Genomic DNA, 23715 nt, shown 5'->3' with positions numbered 1-23715 from the left:
TGTGCCCGGAACCTCTTTCTGCCCACTCCGGCACACATCTGCGGGGCATTCTGCCGCGTAGCCCGCCAGGGGGCTGAGTTCGGGAGGACGCAGGGCGTGGGAGGCATGGCTATAAGTGTGTAGGCGGAGGGGTTGGGGCCGGAGAGGGAGCGCGGCGGAGGGAGCCGCGAGAGGGCGTGGTCCCCTCTCCACTCCTCCCCGCCCACCCTGCCGAAGGCTGCTCCTGATTGGCTTTCCGGCCGCGGGGCTCAGGTTACATTCGCGAGCGGAGCCGAGCGCGGGAGACCGGACCCGAGAGGCTAGCGGCTGGTTCGGCGCGGGTCGGCGGGCGGCCGACTGCCCCAGATCCCCCACCAGCATCACATAGCCCCCCACCCCCGCCCTGCGCCAACCTCCGCCCCAACCAAGGACTCCCGACACCAGCATGGACTGCTGCACCGTAAGTTAGAGGGCCCAGGGGACGGGCACTCAGCTTGGTCTGTGGCAAGGGATGCCCGAGAACGCCCTGGAGGGAGAGTGAGGGATGGACGTGGATGCGGAAGACCTAGGAGCAAAAAGGGGTGCCTGCTGAGACGTGGGTGGTGGGTGGTGAAAGGCGCCCGCCCGACTTGGAAGCCCCAGGAAAAATGCTCCCCAACTGGCGGGGGCGTCTGAGCGTCCATCCGCCAGGCAGTCTAGGTTGGATTGGGAGCTCAGCAGGGCTCTGCAAAGGGGAGCTGCAGGTTAGAAGACAGGAGGACCTTCCTCCCCAGGGAGACGCTGGAAACCATCGCCTAGAGAAACTGCGGCGACTCCTTTTCCCTGGCTTTCGGCCCTCACACCGTTCTCCATCCCACTGACGCCGCCGTCGGTGGGCGGACAGGCAGATCCTCATGACCCTCCAACAATCACCTAAGCGTCCTGTGCAGCTCAGGCTGAGACAAACGATTCATATTGGTTAGCTTAGTAGTCATGATGGGTAGCAAAGAGCCTAGTCAGTGCGATTCTGGGGATGGGATAGCCTGGCCCCCACCGCCTTCTCGCTCTGGAGGGGGCTGGGTGAAGTGACCGCGAAAGAGAGCCCTGCTGGCGAGGGAAGGAAGTGTCAGCAATTTGTCGGCGCCCACACGACTCTGGATCCTGCCAGTGCCTAAAGCCAAAGTAGGTTACTGTTAAGGTGACTTGGTGTGAAGGCGCCTGGCACGGTACCTGGCTCCTGGCTCACTGGGAGGGTACAGTGATCCTACGTATATAAAATACACTTATTATGGCCCCTACATCTGAGGAAAGCCCATTCCAATGTCCTTGTATTCGCAGTCAGCCCCACTAATGATACAGGAGGTTACTGACTTTGCCAATTCTCCACCCTCCACTCCATGGCGTAGGAAAGAAAAAAATAAGTGAGGTTAGGAAGGAAAGGTCAGTGCAATTCTACAAGAGGTGAGACTTCCCAATGTCTGGGTACCAAGAGGCAGAGAAAACTTAGAGGCAAGTCGTGGCTGTTGCAATTTTAACTCTTATTAGTGTCAGTAATAGTTGCCAGTTTGTGAATGCCCACCATATACCTAGCACCTTATATTTAATCATCACAACAACCCTGCAAGGTAGGTATTTCACAGATGTGCAGACAGAGGTTTAGAAAGATTAAGTTATTTTCCTAAGGAAGCACAGCTCCTAAGTGTGGAGGTAGGAGTCAAGCATAACCCTTTCTGCTTCAAATAGCTGTACTTTAACCTCTCCTCTAAATATTTACTGTTTTTTCCACATTATAAAAGTAATGTGCTCATAATGAAAAATGTGAAAACCAAAAAAAAAAAAACCTTAAAGAAATATGTCAGTCACCTACAGCCCCACCCCCTGGAGAACACCCTGATAACACATCCCCTGCCAATCTTTCCCTCTGTTATTCTCCAGGAAGCATTTTGGGTTGTGAAAGGGTGAAAGGGGACATGGGCTCCTGATACAGGTTTCTGGGCTCCATGAAGGAAGGGCCCCTCACCCTCAGCAGTGTTTATAGAGAAAATAAATGGATGGTGGGTTCTGGGATATGAGGAGCAGAAGGGGGAGCAGTGAGAGTGAAGTATTGCTGGGGAAGGGGAAGCAGGAGGCATGGCCAGTGGGAAGAGGGGAGTGAGCAAAGAATGTAAGAAGCCAGGGAAAGAACAGTAGCTTATCTCTTCTGGTATCTGCAGCAGTAATTAGGGTGGGATGTGAGCTCCCTGCCCCTTGCTCTTGAAGGCCCAGGAAACCATACTGAGAGAGTGATAGCCATGGTTGCAATTAGTGTCCCCTAAAAAAAAAAAAAAGGAGAGGCTGCCCACCCAAAAGGCACAGAGGAGGCAGATACACAATTACCCCTTGGCCCAGGGCCCTGGGCACCTTCTCTAGTGTGTCCCATTCACAGAAGCCTTTCCAATTCATGCCCTGTCCCAAGTCTGCAGAGCCAAAGGACTGAGCAGGAGAGAGCACTTATTATTATTAGACTATGCTGTGGGCAAGAAGAAAAAGGAGTGATGGGGTGGAGGGTTGGGAAGGTCAAGGCTGTGGCTGGGCATCTCCTACCCTGTTCTGTGGTGGTCCAGGCTCAGTGCTAGAAGACAGCTGGGATGTGTAGGGAGAACAGCGGACCTGGTGTGGGGTTGGGGGGTGGGGAGGGTGGCTAGAGGCAGGTCTTTCTTCATCTTTCATTTGGAGGTTTTCCTGGTTGACCACCTGACCACCTCTTCCCACCTGGTATTTGGGAAGAAACTAGTCTTGCCTTATTCCCTTCTTTTCTCTTGGCAAGGAGGCTCAAACAGAAATGAGAAGAAAACAGATCTGCTGTTTTTAAGAGACAGAGCTGTTGATTCAAATGCTGCAGTTGCTGATTTACATAGCCACAAATATATGATTTTTCCTGCATTCCCTGCATATGAAAAGGCAAAGGAACATTTTTTTGGATCTGACTATTTTCTTTTGCTTAGTCTAGTTGACTTGGAGCAGCTGAATTCATAAAAATAATTACCTGCCCTGAGGCAATGATTAACAGCAGAGGCTATTGAATTCAGTCACTTACCTATTTGTCAGCTGAGCGACCTTAGATAAGTTACAAAACGTCTCACAAGCTGTTTCCTGACTTCTAAAATGAGGATTAAATGAGGTAATACGTGCAAAATACTTTGCACAAGGCCTGGCACATAGCAAATAGTAGGCAGAGATAATCCTTAAAGCTACTAGAATTTGGGAGCTGAAGGAGACTTTATTCATTTAAGATAAGTTCTAGTTGTGGCTGAAGAAAATGAGACTCTCAGAGGTGAAGTGATGTGCCCAGTTGGGACTAGAAGCCATGGATCCTGCTTTGCCGACCAGTGTACTTTCTACCTCACCCACCCCCCCAGATATCCCTAGTTCATAGGGAGCTCTCAGGCACACACCAGCCATCTTGGCTTTGGAAGGCACCAGCTGTGCACTATGACCAATGAGCCCCTTTCCAGATTCCTTTTACTCTCCTTCCAGTTCCACCTGTGGACTGGTCACCCAGCAGCTCTGCCGTGAGAATTCCGCCAGAGGGAGAAGGAGCAGATTCTAGAGAAGAGTCTGGAGAGGAGCCGAGTGTGGAATGTCGGGGGTGGCTTTGCCTGTTGTTCCAGGTTTCCATTCTGGATCCAGCTGGGGTGGGTGGTGACAGCAGGTCGGGTCTAGCGTGGTTGGAGGAAGATACCCCTTCACTCCAACTCCCCACTCCTCCACAGCTGCAAGGCCAACGGGGAGAGGTGGGTCGGGAATGGTTTTTTATGGTTGAGAAGGGTCCCTGTTCCTTGAGGATATCCCAAGAAAGAATTGAGCTCTGAGAATCAAAGAACCCAGAGGCGTTGTTTCTGATTTTAGGTGAGGAATAAGACGTCAGGGAGAGCTCTAGACCTGGGAAAGACGAGTGTGTTGGGCCCGTCCACAACTACACCTGCCTCTCTGTAACGCCTTTTAACTGTGTTTAAATAGATTGTGGGCACCTTGAGCATAAATTGAAGAACTCTGAAGCCCAGGAAATGAGGAAAGCCTTGGGTGAGGAGGGGGGATGAGCCATTTGTAAACCTGTGTTTGGGCATCTGGAATTTAAGCCTGTGCTCCAGGGGCAGCACCGAGCTAGGGCAGTGAACACGGAAACCTCACTCATGTCCTGTCCCCTTCTGTGAACTGGATGGGTGATGACAGGGAGGGGAATGTGCAAGGTGAATTACCAATACGATGTGAGACCTTGGTCATCTCATGTCCTAGAAGAAGAAAAAACAGTGAAAGCAGTGGAAGTCCTCACACAGAAAAATGAGGGTGAATTCCTAGAAGCCAGAGGGCCAGATCAAAGGGGACATGCCCTTCTAACTTCCTGGTAACCCTCCCCATCCCAACTCACACTAATATTGTAAGTAATGTTAAGTAACAAAGGGGCTCGTGGTGGCTGAATCCCTCTTCATTCCAGAACCTCACTCTGCAACCAATACCATCCGTTCCCTAACCCTTTCTACTCTCAGCTAGGGCAGGCTGTGGGAGAAACAGAAACCTACTTTGGGGCATGGAGGTGGGTCTAATTATTATTAGGTTGAACCATGTGAAATTGTTATTATATGATGGACAACCACTTTTGGCCTAAAAAAACAACTATTTCACATCGACTTAATGTTGTTATTTAGAACAATCATAATAGCTACCACTTACTGAGGAGCTAGATTGTGCCAGAAATTTTATGATATCATGCTGTTTATTCTTCCCCACAGACCATAAAAGTGGACACTATTTTATTTTTAGTTTTTGAGTCACAGTCTCAATGTCATCTAGACTGGAGTGCAGTGGCATGCTCATAGCTACTGCAGCCTCAGTCTGCTGGGCTCAGGCAATCCTTCTGCCTCAGCCTCCCAGGTAGCTGGGACTACAGGAGTGAGCCACACACCTGGCTAATTTTTTAATTTATTGTAGAGCCAAGGTCTCGCCATGTGGCCCAGGCTTGCCTCAAGCCCCTAGGCTTAGGCAATCCTCTCGCCTCGGCCTCTCAAATTGCTGGGACTACGGGTGTGAGCCACCATGCCCAGCCAAAGGTGAACGTTATTATCCTGATTTTTCAGATGAAGTAGCTGAGATAGAAAAATACTAGATAACTTGCCCTTCTTTTCTTTTTTTTTGTTTTTGAGTTGGAGTCTCACTCTGTCACCCAGGCTGGAATGCAGTGGCACGCTCATGGCCACCGCAGCCTCGACCTGCTGGGCTTAGTTAGATAATCCTTCCACCTCAACTCTCCAAGTAGCTGGAACTACAAATGCACACCACCACCCTCGGCTAATTTTTTGTGATTTAATGTAGAGACGATGTCTAATCAAGTTGCCCAGGCTGGTCTCCAACGCCCAGGATCAGGCAATCCTTTCACCTCAGCCTCCCAAAGTGCTGGGATTAGAGGCCGAGCCATGGTGCCTGGCCTCTTTTCGTTTTCTTGTTTTGGAGTGAAGCTTTTTCTCTGTCACTTCTTACAGACCATCTCCTCTCTTCTGTGTTTGAGTTCATCCTGGGGAGCAGTGGAAAATGGAGAGTCAATGGGAAAACAGTCTCTAGGCCTCTAGCTCTGGGGGAGGGAAGGGCTGACCCACTGAGCAGTAGCCCCATCCTTACCCTAATTCCAGCTGTGAGCTCTGAGTGCAGTTCTACTCAGAGAGAGGGCCGGTGCTGAGCTTTCTTCACCGTCTCCTTGGGGCACACTTCTGAGCTGGAAGCACTCTCTGAGAGCAGGGCCACAGGAAGCCACTTCCTGGAGAGCCTGCTGCTGTTTTCCTGGCTCCTCCAAACCCACCCTCCAATCAGCTCTGCGGATCCCCTAATTCGCCTGCTGTTGTTGGGCCTGGCTCTTTCCCACCAATCCCACCTTGCACTTCTCTTTACCGAGTTGATCACACAACTGTGTCCACTTGGCCCTGAGCCTTTCTCTTGCCTGTCGCTGCCCCCACAACACACCGGCCCCAGTGCATGGCCTATATACATAACTGTTATAATATGACCACTTTGGCCTATGAAAACAACTATTTCACATCGACTTAATGTTACTATTTAAAACAATCATCAAGCCAGGCTCGGTGGCTCAGCCTGTAATCCCTCGCTTTGGGAGGCTGAGACGAGTGGATTGCCTGAGCCCGCGGGTTCGAGACCCGCCTGGGCAACTTGGCGAGACCTCATCTCTACAATAAATCAAAAATCAGCCGGGCGTGATAGCTTGTGCCTGTAGTTCCAGCTGCTTGGAAGGCTGAGGCGGAAGGATCGCCGGAGCCCAGCAGGTGGAGGCTGCGGTGGCCAGGAGCGGCCACTGCACTCCAGCCTGGGCGACAGAGTGAGACTCCAACTCAAAAAAATAAATAAATTAAGTAAAAAATAAAACAATCATCATAGCCACCATTTTTAGCTACCATAGTCGCCTTCGTTTTAGTCCCCGGGGCCTCTATTCCTACCCCATCCCTGCGGGGTCTTGACTCAGTGATTCCACAAGAACTACCCCGCCCCCCACCTCGCCCTCAGGAGAGCGCCTGCTCCAAGCCGGACGATGACATTCTAGACATCCCGCTGGACGATCCCGGCGCCAACGCGGCCGCTGCCAAAATCCAGGCGAGTTTCCGGGGCCACATGGCGCGGAAGAAGATAAAGAGCGGAGAGCGCGGCCGGAAGGGCCCGGGCCCTGGGGGACCAGGCGGAGCTGGGGGCGCCCGGGGAGGCGCGGGCGGCGGCCCCAGCGGAGACTAGGCCAGGTGAGGCTTTCCCGGCCCTCCCCAAAGGAGCAGGGGGAGACGAGGGGCGGATTGGGATGGAGAGGGCATGGGGGGCGCTAAAGGTAGGAGCAGAAATCTCAGACATGAGGTGGGTGGGAGGAGACCGAGGGTGCTGCAGGTTCTGAGAGCTCACCTGTTTCTCCCTCTCCAACCTCCCTTCTTGCCCCGCGCTGGACCGAAGAAGAACTGAGCATTTTCGAAGGTAATGAACACGGCCTTGAGGCGGCGGGGTGGGAGCAAAGGACCGAGTTCCAGACCCTTCTCTCTGCCCAGCCCCATGCCCTCCCAGCCAGGGAAAAATGCATCCTACGCCTTCGGGTTTTCTTGATACCTCGAGGCCCTAGAGACTGCGACTGGGACACACCTGCGCCAACGCGAATTCGCGGTCACCCCTGTCTGGCTGCACAAGCCCGGCCGAGGGGCGTAAACGCGTGGTGGCGTACCTGCCGCGGGGCTCATTTCAGCGCCGTGACTCGGGCAGAGGGGTCTGGGTGAAGGTGTCCCCTGGCACTCTCCGCCAGATTATCCTGGTTCAGAAAGGGAGTGGGGAGGAAGAACGAGGAAGCACTAGGAGAGGGCGGATTCTCAGACCTTCTGTCTCCTCAGTTCCCGAGAAGAGATGGATGCCGCGTCCCCTTCGCAGTGACGAGACTTCCCTGCCGTGTTTGTGATCCCCTCCTGCCCACCGACCTGCCAGCTACAGGAGCCCCCCTGCGTCCCGGAGACTCCCTCTCCCAGGCAGGCTCCGTCGCGGAGTCGCTAAGTCTGTGCCCTTTTAGTTAGTTCTCCAGTCTCATTGGTCCCCATTTGCCCTTCCTTTCCACCCTCCCCTAAACCTTGCGCTCCCAAATCTTACTTCTTTTGCTTCTCGCCCACCTTTCCCCCCCCCGCACCCAGCATGCATCTCCGCCTCCGCAGCCTCGGTGCGCTTCCCTGCGCGCACTGCGGGGGGCGCCCTAAGCGTCACCCAAGTACACTCGGTTTTTTAAAAACAAGCCCTTTCGTTTTGTGCGCAGCTGAAAGGGGCGCCCTGCGTTCCCTGTGCCGCTAAGTCTGGGACTTTGGATGTGGGGCGAAGAAAAAAGGGAAGAGGGTTTGTATGGTATTGGATGCTCCTTGCTCTGGATCGGAAGAGAAGTCCCCAGCCCACACCTGCCTGTCATGTTCCCTCCCCCTTCCCCAGCGCACTCTTGAGAGCAGCCGCTCCAGCTCTCCTGTTTATGCAAACGCCGAGCGCCTGGGAGGCTCGGTAGGAGGAGTCTTCCGCGGCCCCGCCCCTCCCGGCCCCGCCCCCGCCGGGCTCCTGGGGCTGTGGCCGGAAGGTTTTTAATCTCCGTGTGTGCATGTGACTGTGCTGGGTTGGAATGTGAACAATAAAGAGGAATGTCCAAGTATTCAGAGGGTGCCAGTGGGGGCGGAGGGGAGGGGGAGTTTGGGTGCACAAGGCCGCCGCTTGGAGTTTAAACAAGTTTAATTCGGCCAAACCAAAAAGGCGGAGGGTGGGGAAGTGGAGAGACACCTAGGTTAAAACCTAGTCCTTTGACACAACCAAACTTCCTGCTTACAGCATCGTCTCTTGAACTTCAAGCCCATTCCTTCCCTTCCTGCTAATGCTCTTTGAGCCGCCTAGAGGAATTCGCCATACCAACAAAAGAAGAGGGAGACAATATGGTACCCAAAGACTTTAATTATTGATAATCACCCCTCGCCATCCTCATGGACTGAGAGAAGTCAGACAATCATGGGGAGCTTGGACTTGGTGGTGGTCACAGTGCTGGCAGACGAGTGCCTTTCCAGGAGTCCATTGCTAGAATCAACCTTCACAGAAGTTTGCTCAGAAATCCCAGGAGCAATGGCATCCTCCCTGATGGATATAGGCAAATTGTTAGTGAAGGCTAGAAGCACCCTTCGCCTGATGGCCATCCTCTAACCTGGGGCTTTAAATTTTTACTGTGCATGAGAATCACCTGTGAGAAACTTTGGTTAAAATGAGGATTCTGGGCCTCATCACCCTCCCCCCACCAACACACATACACACATACTTCTAGGAGGGATAGGATGCGGTCCAAGCTTGAATGTTTAGCAAGTTCCTGGTGATTTCTGTCCAGGTACTCTGAGGACCCCACTTCGAAAAGTATTGCTCTGATCCCTATTCTGGACCCTGCCTGGCAGCTTAAATGGCCGGCAGAGGCAGCTTTCTCTTCTCCTTTCCTTATTACCTCACACAGAAGAACTAAACTCAGCTGAGTGCTCGTGACAAATCCAACTCCTGGCATCCACCACCCACCACTACTTCCTGGTGGTTAATGAAAATGCCTTCCAAACAGAAAAGTGACATACTTTTAAAGCATGAGGAGTAGCAGGGCAATCCTGCAAACTAAGCTGTCCCTGCCCTAGCCTGTGAAGCAACCTCTTCAACCTGTATATTGTACTCACTCAAATACATAAGTTATTCTGCTGCCACCACCGAATTTCAGGGCTGAGCAACATCCCTCAACACATTTAATGATGTCAGAGTTTGAGAGCTGCAGGCACCCACTTTTAAGCCAAGCCCTCCCTGCACCATCCCCCAGCCTCCTGCTCACCGAAGGTCACTACCCCCATATATCTCCCTGGGCTTCTTCCTCCTCTCTTTCTGGAACTTGATCAGGCAGAATGCAGCAACTGACAGCAACAGTACACCCAGGAGCACCCCAATCAGAGCTCCAGCCACTCGGCCTTTGGAGGGTTCTAAGGAGACACAAGACACTCAGAACTACAGAACTTCTTTGGCCTGTCCTCAGACAGTTTCATGCAACCTCCCAACCCAAGTCTGCCTGCTTGGCCTCTGCCCAGCATCCCTACCGGTCACAGAGAGGGTCAGCTCACAGGATGCACTGCCCATCTGGTTGGTGGCCACACAGCGATAGGTGCCCGAGGAGGTTAGAGAGAGGTTGGTGAGAATGAGCTGGCCAGACACCTCATCTAGAGGATGAAAACGAAGTGTCCCATCACTTATTCAACTCACAGCACCTACTATGAGGAAAGCACATTTCATTTCATCCTTACGACAGTCCTGTCAGGAAGGGACTAACCTTGTTTTGTTGGTGGGAAAACTGGTTAAGAGAAAGGAGGTAATTTGAGGTGACCCAGAGAGGAATTCCAAAGTCACTGCAGTTTGTGTTCTTTCCACTCTACATAGCTGCCTTTTTGGAGAAAGGGGGGACTACACACACACCTCTAGGAGAGATAGGAAGTAGCCTGAATCTGAACATTGTAACAAGGTCTTGGTGATTTCTGTCCAGGTACTCTGAGGACCCCACTTTGAGAAGTATTGCTCTGATCCCTATTCTGGACCCTGACTAGCAGCTAGCCTTGCCAGCAGAGGCAGCTTTCCCCTCTCCTTTTCTGACTGAAGTGTCCAGAAACTGGCAATGGAATTGGTTGTGGGTAAAAGGCTTGACTGCTAGAAACTACATCCTCTGGGGTGGCTCTCAGCTGATCCAAATGCTTTTTTATACTGCTTACCTTTGCTTTAGAAGGCAAACACCAGGAGGCAATGAGGGGTGGGAGGTGGGGTAGTTTCTGAATTGATAAAGGGGTTTGCTGGAACAAGAGAGGGCAACTGGAGCCTACAAGAGGAAGTTGAAAAGCTAAAGCTCTTAAGTATATAGTTCTCCAAAGAAACTGACTCAAAGATTCAGGCTGGTCCATGCTACTCTGCCTCAGTTTCTGAAATCTCCAGGAAGTTTGGAAGTCATTCATGCCACTTAAGGAAACGAAAAGAAATCTCCCAAAAGTGGATAAGGGGGAATGATCAGAATGCTCCCTAGGTTCCACTGTCTTCCAGGATATCAGGAGTATTTTTAGCTTGAGAAATGCTCCCAGGATCAACCAGCTCCAGACTGTGCAGGAAGACAGACAGCAACAATACAGGAAACCAAGGAAGAGGCAGGGAAAAATATAGTGGTTTGTCTCATACCCCCAGTCATAAAACAGGTAATGTGGATATGTGGGATTTGGAGACCAGATTTGCCCAGGTCTTAAGTCCCCTCTTCCTGGTGCCCTGGGTCCTTACCTTGAACCATGCTGCCAGGAGAAGGTGTAGGAGAAGATCCAAGGCGTACCCAGTTGTACACTGGCTTTGGAGCTCCCTCGGAAGAGCTGCATCTCAGTGCAGCAGAGCCCCCCATGGAAGTTTGCCCACTCTGACTGCATGAGGGGCTACTGGGGGGCACTGCAAAGACCACAGAAAGTTCTTTAGCAACCTTCCAACCCCACCCACATTAAGTGTCAGATTCCCTGCTTCAATACCCCTACCAAATAGTGGATCTTTTCTGTCCACATACCACTGCACCCCCAGGAAGGTATTTCCACTGTTGGAAATTCTGATTGCTAGAAAACCCTTTCTCATGTTGAGCCAAAATCTATTACTATAATGTCCACCCATCGGTTCCAGTTTCTGCCCTCTGGGTTCACAAAAAGAAATTAAAATCTCTCCTCCACCTGACAGCCCTTCAGATATTTTAATACTGCAGTCATAACACCACATCCTAGGTCTTCTCTTTTTCTTTTTTTTTTTTTTTGAGTCGGAGTCTCTGCCACCCAGGAGTGCAGTGGCACATTTACAGCCACTGCAGTCTTGACCTGCGCCTCAGCCTTCCAAGTAACTGAAACCACAGGTGAGCACCACCATATCTGGCTAACTTTTTGATTTATTGTAGAGATGAGGTCTCGCAAGTTGCCCAAGCTGGTCTTGAACCCATGATCTCAGGCAATCCTCTGGCCTCTGCATCCCAAAGTGCTGCGATTACAGGTGTGAGCCACCATGCCTGGCGGTCTTCTCTTTTCCATCTAAACATCCCTGGCCTCTTTAATAGTTTCTTCTGGTTACTTATCTCTGAGCAGGCTCTAGTCTGGGGTGAGATGGAAGCTCTGAACATAAAGTTCATGCTCAACGATAGAGGCCATTGTTGCTTTAATGGCCACTTCCCTTGTCTGCCACTGACCTTGAGAGGAACTATATCCAAAGAAGCTGGTGGGGGCATGACTCAGATCACCATATATGGGAAGGGCTTTCTTTCTCACACCCATTGTTACTAAACTGTGAGGGAGGAGATTCACTCTGTGGAGTGTGGAGTTGAAGTATGACCATCTAGATTAGGAGACTTGGAAAGGGGGTATTTTCTTTCCCTGGGGTCCCCAGTGCAGTCGTGCACTTGGGCTGGAAGTCAGGATATGGAGAAACTTAGCAGGGCCAGCGCAAACTTTCTGAGTATGTGGTGGCTGATGGGTCCCCAGTTGCCTTACCTAGTACAGTAAAGTTGATTAGCCCCAACCCATTGGTGTAGAAATCTGGTGGGTTGTTAACATGGCAGAGGTAGGTTCCAGTATCTGAGGGGTGAACTTCAGTCAGTTTCAGGGTGGCCACCCCTCCTGTGGGGGGGTTCTGAAGCAGGCTGGCCCGCTTTGCCTTAGAACCAGTTGGATACAGATGGCCATTGGTGAAGTATAGGATCTGCAGAGAGGCAGAAGACACATATATGTGCCTTTTCCTGCCTCGCATCAATCCTACACTCCTCCATAAAAGTGGGTCTAAGAGGTCCCTCATTAACATCAGCCAGGAAAGCTGATACCCTGTAGCTGGAACCAGGAAGGTCTATCTGTCCCCAAACACCACACTTTTCCAGATGCTAAATGAACTAGATTTATTACTTTCAGTTAATGCAAATATTCCTGGAAGAGCCAGCATAGAATCCTAATATCACAACACCTTAGTGTCAATGGGTTTATTTTATTTCTTTTAGTTGGAGTCTCACTCTGTCGCCAGGGCTGGACTGCAGTGGCATGCTCACAGCCACTGCAGCCTCGACCTGCTGGGCTCACAATCCTTCCACTTCAGCCTTCCAAGTAGCTGGAACTACAGGGGCACACCACCACACCCAGCTAATTTATTTATTTATTGTAGACACAAGGTCTCGCCAGGCTGGTCTCAGGCAATCCTCACACCTTGGTTTCACAAAGTGCTAGGATTACAGGCTTGAGCCACTGCGCCCAGCCGGTCAGTGAGTTTATTAACTGAAGTAGGACTGCTGTAACACAGGGAAGTTAGATATAGAAGCAATGGGAAAGGAAGGGATGATGTAGGGTCATGCGGGCTGCAGCCCTAAAAAAAAAAAAATCTAGGAAGATCCCACTTACCTTTTCATCCAAGCATACCGATCCCCAAATGCACCTCCCGACCCTACCTTGTCATCCTGGGTCCCTGCCTCTCCCAGCCAACCCAACTCGGCGCAGTTGGTTTCAGCTCACAGGATGGGACGCAGAGACAGGCTTCCCAGGCTGCACAAAGCTCCACTCCAGGGCGAAGTTGTCTCCCACCGAGGTGCTGTAGCTGCAGGCCAGTTCCGCAGTCTTGCCCACCGGCGCGCTAAGCGGCTCGGTGGGTACCTTCACCTCCACGGCTAGCCCTGGGACTGGGGACCAGAGGAAGGCGGGCACCCAAATCCCAGGTGATCTGGAGGGTCCAGCCCACACCCGGGGTGTCTACACCGGAAGCTAGGGACTCTCTAGCACAACCCCCTTCCCTCAATCCAATCTCTCCCTTCCAGAAACCTGAAGTTTCCGGGAAGGAGGTGCCACAGCCCGGCCGGTTTTTTGTAGGTAAAAGGGCCGAGGCTAAGTCAGATATGAGGGTGTGTTTTGCAGAGAAAGACAACAATAGTCCTGCGGTGGGTAAGCCCTCTGCCACGGAGAGGCCAAACCCGCCCGGCCTGCCGGCTTGGGTTCCTCTTTCCCCACCCTGCAGGCTTTCGACGCCCCCTCCCTGGCCTAGCCCCTGCCGCCTCCCTGGCCCCTACGGCCCACAGCAGCCACAGCCCGCCAGGTGGGGTCTGAGCAGACCCAGGTTAGCTGGAGAAGCCGAACCTATGCCCCTGAGCTCTCACCAAGGTCCTGCCCGGCCCCTCCTCACCTCTCAGACACACGAAGCCCAACAGGGCCCCGCAGAGAAGAGGCCCTGGAAACCCCGCCATGGCCACGTCTGCCTCTTGCTGGGCAGGAGCAAGACTGGCTATCTCAGAGCAAACAAGGGGAGAGGCCAGCAACCTCAGCTTAAAAAAAAAATGCTCCTCCCTCCTCGGGGCCCAATTCTGGAATCACTCTAGCTCTGCTCCAGTCTTCCTCCAGTGTCTGAAGCTGTCAGGCCCTGGGCAAAGGACTGCACTCCAGGTGGGCACCCTGAGGGGAATGGCTAAGAACCCAAGCTTTGGAGGGAAAGTGAGTTTGGAGGAAGAGGGAGGCATTCTGATACAGTTAGAGCTGGCAAATGTTACAGCCCCACCTGGGAGCCCCAACCAGTAAGTGTGAGTCCTAGGCCACGGAATATTTCTGGCATCTTTAGAGATTCTAGTTCCTTCCAAGCCCCTCTTCTTTGCACCACTTGCTGAAGTAGGAGTCTCCATGGAAACCACAAGCACTTCCAGTTCTTCATTTTATGGGCAGAGAAAGTGAGACCTAGAGGAAATCCCACCCTTGGCAGAAAAGGACATGGTGGAATTCTGACAAACTTGCACCCCACCTATGCCCAGCTCTCCCTCAGTAACAAGGGAGATCACTTCTGAATGGGCAAGAAAGCGTATTTGTTAAGGATTCAGTGGCGTAGGAGAGGGGAGCACACCTTAATTTCCTTTCCACTGTCCCTGAAGAAGCAGGAGATAAGGTGTACACACACCCAAGCTCAGAGCTTTCAAGCCCCAGCAGAAAGCCCACCAGTTCCATCCCCTTGCTGCTCAGAATAAGTTAGGGTCTCATCTTCCTCTCCAAATGATAACAAATGACCCTTCTAAAAACTCTAGAAGAGGCCAGGCATGGTGGCTCACATCTGTAACTCCCGTACTTTGGGAGGCTGAGGTCAGAGGATCGCTTGAGCCCAGAAGTTCAAGACCAGCCTGGGCAACACAGTGAGACCTCATCCCTACCAAAGGAAAAAAAAAATTAGCCAGGCATGGTGGCACATGCCTGTTGTCTCAGCTACATGGGAGGCTGAGGCGAGAGGTCGAAGTGGAAGGTCAAGGCTGCAGTGAGCCATGATTGTAACACTGCACTTCAGTCTGGGTCACAGAGTGAGACCCCCGACTCAAAAAAAAAATAAAAACACGCTGCAAGAGCAACCTTGAGTCAGTAAGCTCTAAGGCTGTACAGAAGTCCTCTTGGGTCCACAACCTGGGTAGGGGTCTACTTTGTATCACCCTAAAGCTCAACTTCTGGGTCTTCCTAGTTTGAAAAGGCAATTTAATTCTTATTCCATGCAAACACAATATAACTTTATTGAAATTTGCAAAATAAAAACAAAAACATACATTTCAAGTTAGTTTTAAAAATATCCTCCCTATCCCCTGCCCCAACAAAACCCAACCAAGCCAACAGAACAGGTTATGCCAATGTGGGGAGCTGGAGTGGGAGCAAGGAATGGTATTAGACAGGGTTGGGGTATAGAACAAGGGGGCCTGAGGGACTCTGACTGGCAGTTTCCTCCAGGGTGCTGGGCAGTAGTCAATCTCAGCAGCATTCAGCTGGCTTCATAGGGAGGACTGAAGAATTGGTGGAGGTTCCTCCTAATCCCGGATCCACTTCCTCTTCTCCTTCTACCTCCTGGACATTTGGGTCTTACTGAGACTCAGTTTTCCCACAGCAAGGAGAGGTGAGAACAGAGGACTAGAGGTCTGGAGGGTGGCTACTCTCCCAAGACTTGGGCCTCTGTGCTAGGGGTGACCTCTGTAGGAAGGAGTAACACCAGATGGTTTAGCCAATGAGTGGCTGGGCCATCACACCAGAGACCCAGCCTGACTCTGCGCAGGCACCATCACAGGCACAGCACCCACGCGATTCAGGGTAGAGGAAGAAACTCCGCCAGGGCTGAGAGATATTGGCTGAGGGTGGGCCCCATCTGTCCTGAGCAGGCTTGGTGAGGACAGGGCCTGGCTGGAGAGACTGGGTGTGGGGGTCAATGTACTAGACCTGAGAGGGCTGAGGGGTGGCCGGAGGGCTCGTGCCGAGGTGATAGAGGAGAGGGTCCCATTCTTGGAGATTGTGTCTGATCCTTTGGGCCACAGCATTGTCCGGGGAGCAATGGCATCCTCCCTAGTAGTCAAACAAGTTATAAGAGGTCAGAAGTAGAAGAGGGAGGAAGGGGAGAGTTGCTACATGCTTTGACTTACAACCCCTTTCCCCTACACTTCAACCCTCCTCTCCCTTTCCCTTAAAATCTGCCCGTAGGAATGATGTTTCAGCTACTGCCCACCTTTCCATGAGATGGGAGCTGCCTGAATCCAGAGTCTGTGAGGAGAGCTAGGAGAGCCCCCATCACAACACGGATCGGGACACTTACTTGATATCATTGGGTGCCTCCTCTGGGGGCTTGCCTCGGCGCTGGTACAAGAGGACCAGCCCAGCCAGCAGCCCCAATCCAACTAGGGTGCCCACAACAGCTCCAGCAACCACCGCAGCCCCAGGCCCTGGAAAAGGCTTGGTGTCAGAGTGGAACACCCGGCTGTCCCCAGCCCTCTCCAATCTCACTGCCCCCACTGCTATCACACATATTGTCTTTTCCCTGTTAAGAAGAGGGGTGGCTGTCAAGCAGGAAATGGCCAGTTACTGACCAAACATTTGTACAAACATTTAACCGGGGCACGCTCCCTGCCCTGTGACATTGAGAGGCCTCAGCAGACAGGCTTCCTCCCCTCTTGCAACACCCCCCAAGTGTTGACCACTCTTCTTAACCACACTTACCCCTCACTGACCTGTGCTCACTTCCAGGGTCACATTGCACTGGGCACTGCCCACCTTATTGTGGGCCTTGCAGATATAGACTCCAGACATGGAAGTGGAAAGGTTGGAGAGGCTTAAATACCCAAGCGTGACATCTGTGGACACAATTTAGCCATCAGTCTAGGAATCCTCTTTCCCATTAAAAAAAAAATCCTGTTCTTCCTCTAGCGTATCCTTTTTGACTCTCTGAGAGTCACAGCTTGTCTAGTACCCCAATGGAGGAGAAAGGTGTAACAGCCAGCATGCTGGCCTCTGCTCCCAATTGCAGACAAGCTAGCTCAATACCCCTTTCTAATCCTACTCATCAGTCAGAGTCCCCAGCTGATATCTGAAAGGAGGCTAAAGAGAAGGTGATGCACAGAAAAACCAAAACACCATATTTAATTTAATTTTTGATAGGCAGTGTGAAAAGAGAGAAAGAATATTAGGCTAGGAACTAGAAAATCTGGGTTCCAGAACAAGCTATGTGACCTCAAGCAAGTTACTTGATATCTCTGGGTCTCCATTTCTTCATCTGTAAAATGGCAATATGACCTACCTGATAGCATTGAAAAGATTATACGGACTCATCCTTATAATAGCTAACATTTATTGGCTGTCTATTCTATGCCAAAGACAGCTCTAAGTTCTTTCTATGTATTAACTTACCAAAATTTCACAACAAACCTATGAGGTAATAAGCACTATTTTTAAAAAGAAAAAGCTTTTATCATAAAAACGGCTAAGTGAAAAGTAGAAAGAGAGAATTGAAAATCCATATGCCTACCAGCTAGATCCAACAGTTGCTAACGTTTTACCATATCGTTTTTGCCATATTTGATTTCTGTTTCTTTTTCAGTATAAATTTCCAAAAAAATTGCATTGTCCCACAAAACCACAATATCATTGCTACACCTAAGAAATGAATAAGTATCTACAATCATTTAATACTCCATGTTAAAAATGTTTTGATTGTCCCTAAAATATTTTTTAGTGTTCAAATCACTCTGATAGGTTCAAACTATAAAACTGTAAAATCCTCATTTTGCAAATTCAGGACTGGAGGCACAGAATCCCACAGTCAGTGAATGGAAGAGCTATAGTCTGAACCCAGACGCTAGCTCCAGTGCTGCTTAGTCACGGTGTGCACACGTGAAGGCACCTAACACCATGTCTGCCCCTAGCAGGCCATCTTTCTCTGCTCCCTTCCCCACATTAGTCTCATCCTCACCTTCCTCTCCTTTTCACCCCAGTTTCTGTGGTACCTCAGCTTTCCCCTTCCCTGGCCACAGGCTCAGTTGTTTCCAGAAGTTCCCTCACCTAAAACTGGTGGAAAGAAAACCTCCATGTTTGGGGGCAGCCGCTCCCAGTGGTATTGGGCAGAGGGCTTACTCCTCGGGCACTGGCAGCTCAGGGTCACATTGGTCCCCACACGGGGCACGCCCAGGAGACGGCAGGATGGAGGAGCTGGAGGAACTGGGCAAGGTAAGACAGGTTAAAACCCACACCCAGGAACCCACAGATCCTTCCCCCCACCCCCACCCCTACCCTTCTCTCACTCCATTTGCCCTCCTCCAACCCTTGCAATCAGCCTTTTGGGACAGAGACCTGCCAGACCTCCCAGTGGGGGTGGGGAGGAATCTGGAAGTGCATGAGTCTCACTCACCCAGTACATTGAGTTCTAAAGTTTTGCTGCTATGTCCCTTCACTGTGGGATCTCGCACATTCACGGAACAGCGGTAGGAGCCAGAGTCTTTCTCTTGGAGGTCCAGCAACCTCAGGGACACATTCCGGGACGGCATGGAGTAGACCAGGGATACTCTGGATTTGCTTGTCATTTCCCCATTGATATAGGACAACACCTGGTGTAGAGATAACACCTCCCTGTTATTACATGCATGCTTGTGTTCACAGGTTCAGCCAATATCCCTCCCCAAACCGGCATTCTTCAGATGCCCATTACCTGCACCCATCCTTCAGCCCTGAACCAGCTTCCCATTCACCCATCTCCCTAGCCATCCTCTCAGAGGTGTCCCTGGGTCCTTTTCACCAGAACACTTCCTGGTGTCCTATGTGTTGTTTCTTCATCTCCCATTGTGATGTTTAGAAAGGTGACATAATGTCTACCTTGAATGCAACTGATCTCATCTGACCTAAGCTAAGCAGGGTCAGGCCTGTTTTGTACTTGGATGAGAGAAAGGTGACGTAAGGGGAGAAGGAGAGATAATATAAATAGGGAAATACAATATCAAATTACTTTCTTGAACACATTTCCCAGGACCTTGGAAGGAGTCCATGCATGTGAGAAGCTCTGAAAGATGTTTCATTCGCTTCTGGGTAAATCTACCTCTGAGTGTAAGTCTGGTATCAAAAAAGAGGACAAGTGTGGGAGACTGAGAAAAAGACTGTCCCTTGCCTCTCAAGGTGGTATAAAGGGGCAGGGGAACAGATGATAATCATTTGGGAACAGAAGTGGGCTGTGACTCAACAGTATCCAAAGCACAGAACATAATAACAGAAGCATGCTCAACTTTTTAAGGTTGTGTGTGTTACTTGCCCTAAGCCTCTCCCTAGCCTTATCTTCCAGTATCCCCCTACTATCCCTGCCCCCTCATAACCACGTAAAATGCCTCTCTGCTTTTAGAATTTTTTTAAAGATGGAAATCCTGTTCTTTTGTTTGTTTATTATTATTATTTGAGTTGAAGTCTTACTCTTGTCACCCAGACTGGAGTGCAGTGGCATACTCCCGGCCACCACAGCCTCGACCTGCTGGGCTCCAGTGATCCTTCTGCCTCAGCCTTCCAAGTAGCTGGAACTACAGGTGTGCGCTACCATGCCTGGCTAATTTTTGATTTACTGTAGAGATGAGGTCTCGCCAAGTTGCCCAGGCGGGTCTCGAACCCACGGGCTCAGGCAATCCACTCACCTCAGCCTCCCAAAGCGCTGGGATTACAGGCTGAGCCACCGAGCCTGGCTTGTTTGTTTATTATTTTGAGTCAGGGTCTCACTCTGTAGTCCAGGCTAGAGTGCAATGGCATGATCACGGCTCACCATAGCCTTGACCTCCTGGACTCAGGTGATCCTACTACCTCAGCCTCCTGAGTAGCTGGGACTACTGGCAAGCGCCACTACACCCAGCTAATTTTTTTTATTTTTGTAGAGGAGGTCTCTCTATGTTGCCTAGGCTGGTTTCAAACTCCTGAGCTCAACAATCCTCTTGCCTTGGCCTCCCAAAGTACTGGGATTACAGGCGTGAGCCACCACGCCCCGCCCTTTTACAGTGTTTTGTGTGCTGGACTTCCAAGAAAAGTTGGGTGAAAGAGAATTCTTTTGGGAAGTCTCCAATATCAGAACAAACACTGAACCGGTGGGGACACTTGCGCTCCTGGCCCCATTCCCAGCCACCCTCTCACTGCTGCCAGCTGTTTCCCTATGACGCTTGGCAAGGCCCATCTTGCCCCTGGCCGAGGTGTTTTCCGACTCACCTGGTCCAGATCTCTCCCCTTCTGTTCCAAGAACCACATCACGAAGGGCATCTCCCCTGGCACGCCTGAAGTCACGTCCCCTCCTGGCACGGTGTACCACGCCGGGAGCACCACTTCCTCGCCCTCTACCGCCTGCAACTTGGTGAGGCCGGCGGGCACGTGCAGCTCCACCTGGGCCCGCGAGGGGGACACTGGAGACAAGAGCGAGCAGGCGTGAGCGCCGAGGGCTCCGTGCTCCGCCCGCGGAACCCGCCCGACGCGGCTGGAGGAGAGCGGTTGCAAGAGTCGCGCGAACGCTAAGGGAACCCCACGGGGTCCGGCCCTGGAGGCCTTGAGGAGTGCCCAGGGACCGCTGACTCGTGTCCTGATCTCAGTGTCATCACAGCTTATTTTGTCCACTCCAACCTCTGGGGCTACAGCGGCATAGGGACACATTTCTATGCATTTATTCGTATCCAAAGGCGCACATTTCTCAGCGCCAAGAAGAGGGGGCTAAGAGATCAGCGAAGGGTAAGATTTCCAGCGAGGAGGGTAAGATATCAGGAGAACGGGACAGATCTATTACTTTTGGTCGACATCCCACATAGCCCACTTGGTTCCCCCAATTTCCCCGAGCGAGAGCCAAGGGAGAGTAGCGACGCTGGTCCGGGCCACCAAGGTTCTTCGCTCCGGAGTTCTTAACCCGACGTGAGGATTTCTCTAGGAAAGCGGAGTGTTGAGACCCAGAAAGCTCCTCAGAGACCTTTTGGGGTCCGGGCGATCTGGGTGGGTCCGCTCGGACCGCAGGGAATTTAGGGCAGGGAGAACGCGGGTCTTTTAACAAATGTAGAACTTCTCCTGTGTGTGTCTGGCGTTCAGCGGGTGGATCGCAGGTTGGTTTCAAGGAGGGGGCTATCGTTTGCGCCGTGGCGTCCAAGGACACTCTCTCCCCCTCCTCCCGCCCTCCCAGGGAGACAGTGGAGTAGCCGAGCGCTAAGCCCTTTGGGGAATGCACTTGGGCTTGCACCCCTCCAGGCTCGAGGATGCTGGCTGCCCCAGACCTGGACCCTGCTGTTCCCAGGCCTGGCACTCTGCCCCGGAGTACGAGACGCCATCTCCGCGTAGGGAACAGACCTGCCGGGCTGAAGGCCCCGAAGGCCTGGGAGCCGATCCGGCCAGGATGCGCGCCACCCCTCACCGCTTCCCGGCTGCGCGTCTTTACAGAACCCCCACCCCTATTCCTTGGCCTTCGCAGCCCCCCCACCCCCATTTCCTGGCGGGTCCCTGAGGTCTGAGCAGGAAACTTGTGCCCGGTGATAAAGCATAAGACAATGGAGGGGGGGCTGCTAGACCGGAGACTACAGGGGCGAAAACAACTCCGCCTCAAGGAGGTTGACGTTCCCAGGAGACCCGGCTGTGGGCCACTCGTCCGGGCACGCCTGGAGCCTGGGGATGGTGTCTTTCGGCAGCACACGTTGAGTGGTCAGAGGCAGCTCCCGCCAGGAAACTGCCCAGGCCTGAGAGGGGGGCTAACGCCCCAGGCGACTTTCCCCAGGTCTCATATTTGTCACTGCACGTCGCAGAAAGGTACAAAGGTGATGAAAAGATAGTAATGGACACACTGAGGCTGGCCAAATGCTCCCTGTCCTCCGTCCCCAGTCAGAAACGAGGAGCAAAGAGAGCCCGAAACTTCTCTGCCCCCAGGCCTGGGTGCCCGCTGGAGAGGAAGCCCCCAACTGGTCGGCCATTTTCGCTCCCAGGGTCCACGGTGCAGCCGAGAGGGAAAAGGAGGTCGGGTGGTTCCGAGTGAAGGACACAGGAGCAGCCCAAGAAAGGGACCCTTCCGGCCCACGGCCCGCTCCAGACCAGACCGAGGGAGCCGGCAAGGGGCAGGAGAGTGACATGGGTCCGCTCCCCAGGGCTACTATTTTTAGTCTCCCTCTTCTCTGAGAAACTCCCCCCGCGGGCTTCTCACGCCCCAGGGGCAGCGGCGGCTGGCGAGCAGTGAGCAGAGCGGGAGCGCCTCGTCCAGAGCCCAGGCGAGGAGGGTCTCTCCGCCGGGCCCGCTGCCTGCCCCGGGGAACGAGCGCGATTTCACCCTCGAGCGGGAGCTGGGCGACCCCCGAAAGGCCCGGTAGGAACTTTTGAGTCCAAGCCTGCAGTATGACAAACGAAGGCTCAGAGGTGGGGTAGAAAAGGGAGAGGTTGCAGAAGAGCAGCAGGTGACACCCGGTATGCCCAGACAGCAAACTTGAATTTTCCGCTCTTGCTTCAGACACCCTCTGACCCCCGCAGCAGTACGGGTGGGTGGGAGAGTTGGGTGGAATGCAAGCAAAGTAGGAGTTGAGGTTGACTCCGGGAAAGCCGGGCTGAGAAGCTGAAGGATCCTAGAGCAGGCCCAACCTTCCCAGAGGGAGAGGATTCTGTTCTGGCTTTGGTGTGGCTGGGGAGCGAGCTGCTCTTGAGACCTACTTTGCCTGAGGACTCTAGTTCTTCGTGCCTCAACAAACGTGGGACACAGACCAGGCGAAAGGGGACAGAGGCAGGGCCTAAGGGATCCCCATCTCTGTCCCCATCATTGTGGCTGAATTTCACCCTACACCCTTCCAGGGCTTCCTTGCCCTGTACCCTCCAACCAAAGAGAAATGGGTGAAAGTCAATATAGCCAAACCCACCCTTCAGCCAGTTCAAGTTCCTTGAAGGGGGAGAGCAAGAAAGCCTGAGGCCGTAGGTGAACCGGCTTCTAATGCGCCTAGCTCCTGTTGAGTTTTCTCCAGATGGAGCACTGAGTCACCCCCACCTGAAGCGAGGGCCCCTGGAGGCCTTCAGCACTCCCCAGGCACTTGTTCCATGGAGGTTCCCTTACTCTCTGACCCTTTGAGACCCCCTTCCCCATTTCCTTTGTCCCTTTGGTTCTGAGAACCAATAAGGGTAGTAGACCTGGGGAGGGGTCACTATTCTGTTCCTTTGCGCATTTAGACTCCTCCCCCATTTCCTGTGTCCCAAATGACCTCACGGGCATCCTTTTGGGGGCACCTCCCTTGATTTCCAGAGCAGGAAGCAGGAGGAGGGGGCAAGAGGGAGGATCTGGCCTGGGGAATTGAAGCGAAGTGCGTGTGTCAAGCCTGGGGGCCGGGGGAATTCTGCGGGGATCTTCCCCATCAGCTTGTGTGTGAGGGTCAGGGGATGAGAGGGGGGCTCGAGTTAAGTCCTTAAGCTCTTTAGCCGGTGTCTCATCTAGCGGCTCAGCTCATCCGGCTCTGCTGAGTGGGGGTTGGGAGTAGGGGGTGAGGAATGGTTTCCGCTAACTCACCCCAGAGGTGTCCTCCCTCCCCCCTACACACACACACCGCGCTGAAACTGGGAGCTGCCCCCACCGTAGCAGGGAGAGAAGTCAGCACCAGCCAGTGAGACCCCAGGGTAAAGTGAGGGGGGAGAGTATGAGTTCAAGGCGGGGGTCCCGTCGGACCCAGGTCCTTATCAGTGCCCAAAGTCCTCCCTAAGGGCCGGATCCACCGCACCCCGCGCCAGGTCCCCTCCTGGTCCCCGGGTTTCACTCACCGAGGATACTCAGCCCCAGGAACAAAACCCGCAGCAAGTTGGTCGCCGGGGGACGGGTCAGGGAAATCATGGCCCTCCCTGGCCCCGACGGAGTCAGGGGCGCCAGCTCCGGGACACACCGACCGACAGGTGCCGAGGCTGCGCGACGGCC

At 52.7% G+C, this 23715-nt stretch overlaps 3 protein-coding genes across 4 annotated transcripts; 1 reads left to right on the top strand and 2 right to left on the bottom strand.

Moving 5' to 3' along the window:
• The first annotated feature begins 250 nt into the window (after positions 1-250).
• On the top strand, positions 251-8146 carry NRGN (neurogranin). 2 transcript variants are annotated; one of them, XM_008057839.1, is made up of 4 exons: positions 251-439; positions 6505-6731; positions 6937-6954; positions 7359-8146. In XM_008057839.1, exons 1-2 carry the CDS (start codon positions 425-427, stop codon positions 6724-6726), a joined length of 237 nt encoding a protein of 78 aa, XP_008056030.1. In that variant the 5' UTR covers positions 251-424; the 3' UTR covers positions 6727-6731; positions 6937-6954; positions 7359-8146. The 2 variants fall into 2 exon arrangements, with proteins under 2 accessions (XP_008056030.1, XP_008056029.1); XM_008057838.1 differs by having other exon boundaries at positions 6934-6954.
• A 273-nt stretch (positions 8147-8419) lies between these two features.
• On the bottom strand, positions 8420-13768 carry VSIG2 (V-set and immunoglobulin domain containing 2). Its single transcript, XM_008057837.2, has 7 exons — positions 13705-13768; positions 13044-13201; positions 12042-12249; positions 10810-10968; positions 9597-9716; positions 9338-9482; positions 8420-8616 (listed from the first exon to the last, which is right to left on the bottom strand). The coding sequence occupies exons 1-7, from the start codon at positions 13763-13765 to the stop codon at positions 8484-8486; spliced, it is 984 nt and encodes a 327-aa protein (XP_008056028.1). The 5' UTR covers positions 13766-13768; the 3' UTR covers positions 8420-8483.
• A 1265-nt stretch (positions 13769-15033) lies between these two features.
• Positions 15034-23634, bottom strand: ESAM (endothelial cell adhesion molecule). Its single transcript, XM_008057836.1, has 7 exons — positions 23565-23634; positions 20025-20215; positions 18205-18400; positions 17859-18014; positions 16532-16654; positions 16120-16246; positions 15034-15872 (listed from the first exon to the last, which is right to left on the bottom strand). Exons 1-7 carry the CDS (start codon positions 23632-23634, stop codon positions 15557-15559), a joined length of 1179 nt encoding a protein of 392 aa, XP_008056027.1. The 3' UTR covers positions 15034-15556.
• Positions 23635-23715: the final 81 nt, after the last annotated feature.

This window comes from Carlito syrichta, unplaced genomic scaffold, assembly GCF_000164805.1.
Source record: "Carlito syrichta isolate Samal-C Ts95f unplaced genomic scaffold, Tarsius_syrichta-2.0.1 Scaffold303139, whole genome shotgun sequence".
NCBI classification, from domain to species: domain Eukaryota; kingdom Metazoa; phylum Chordata; class Mammalia; order Primates; family Tarsiidae; genus Carlito; species Carlito syrichta.
The sequence above is the reverse complement of the archived record's forward strand: the minus strand, read 5'-3'. Positions and strand labels throughout refer to the sequence as shown.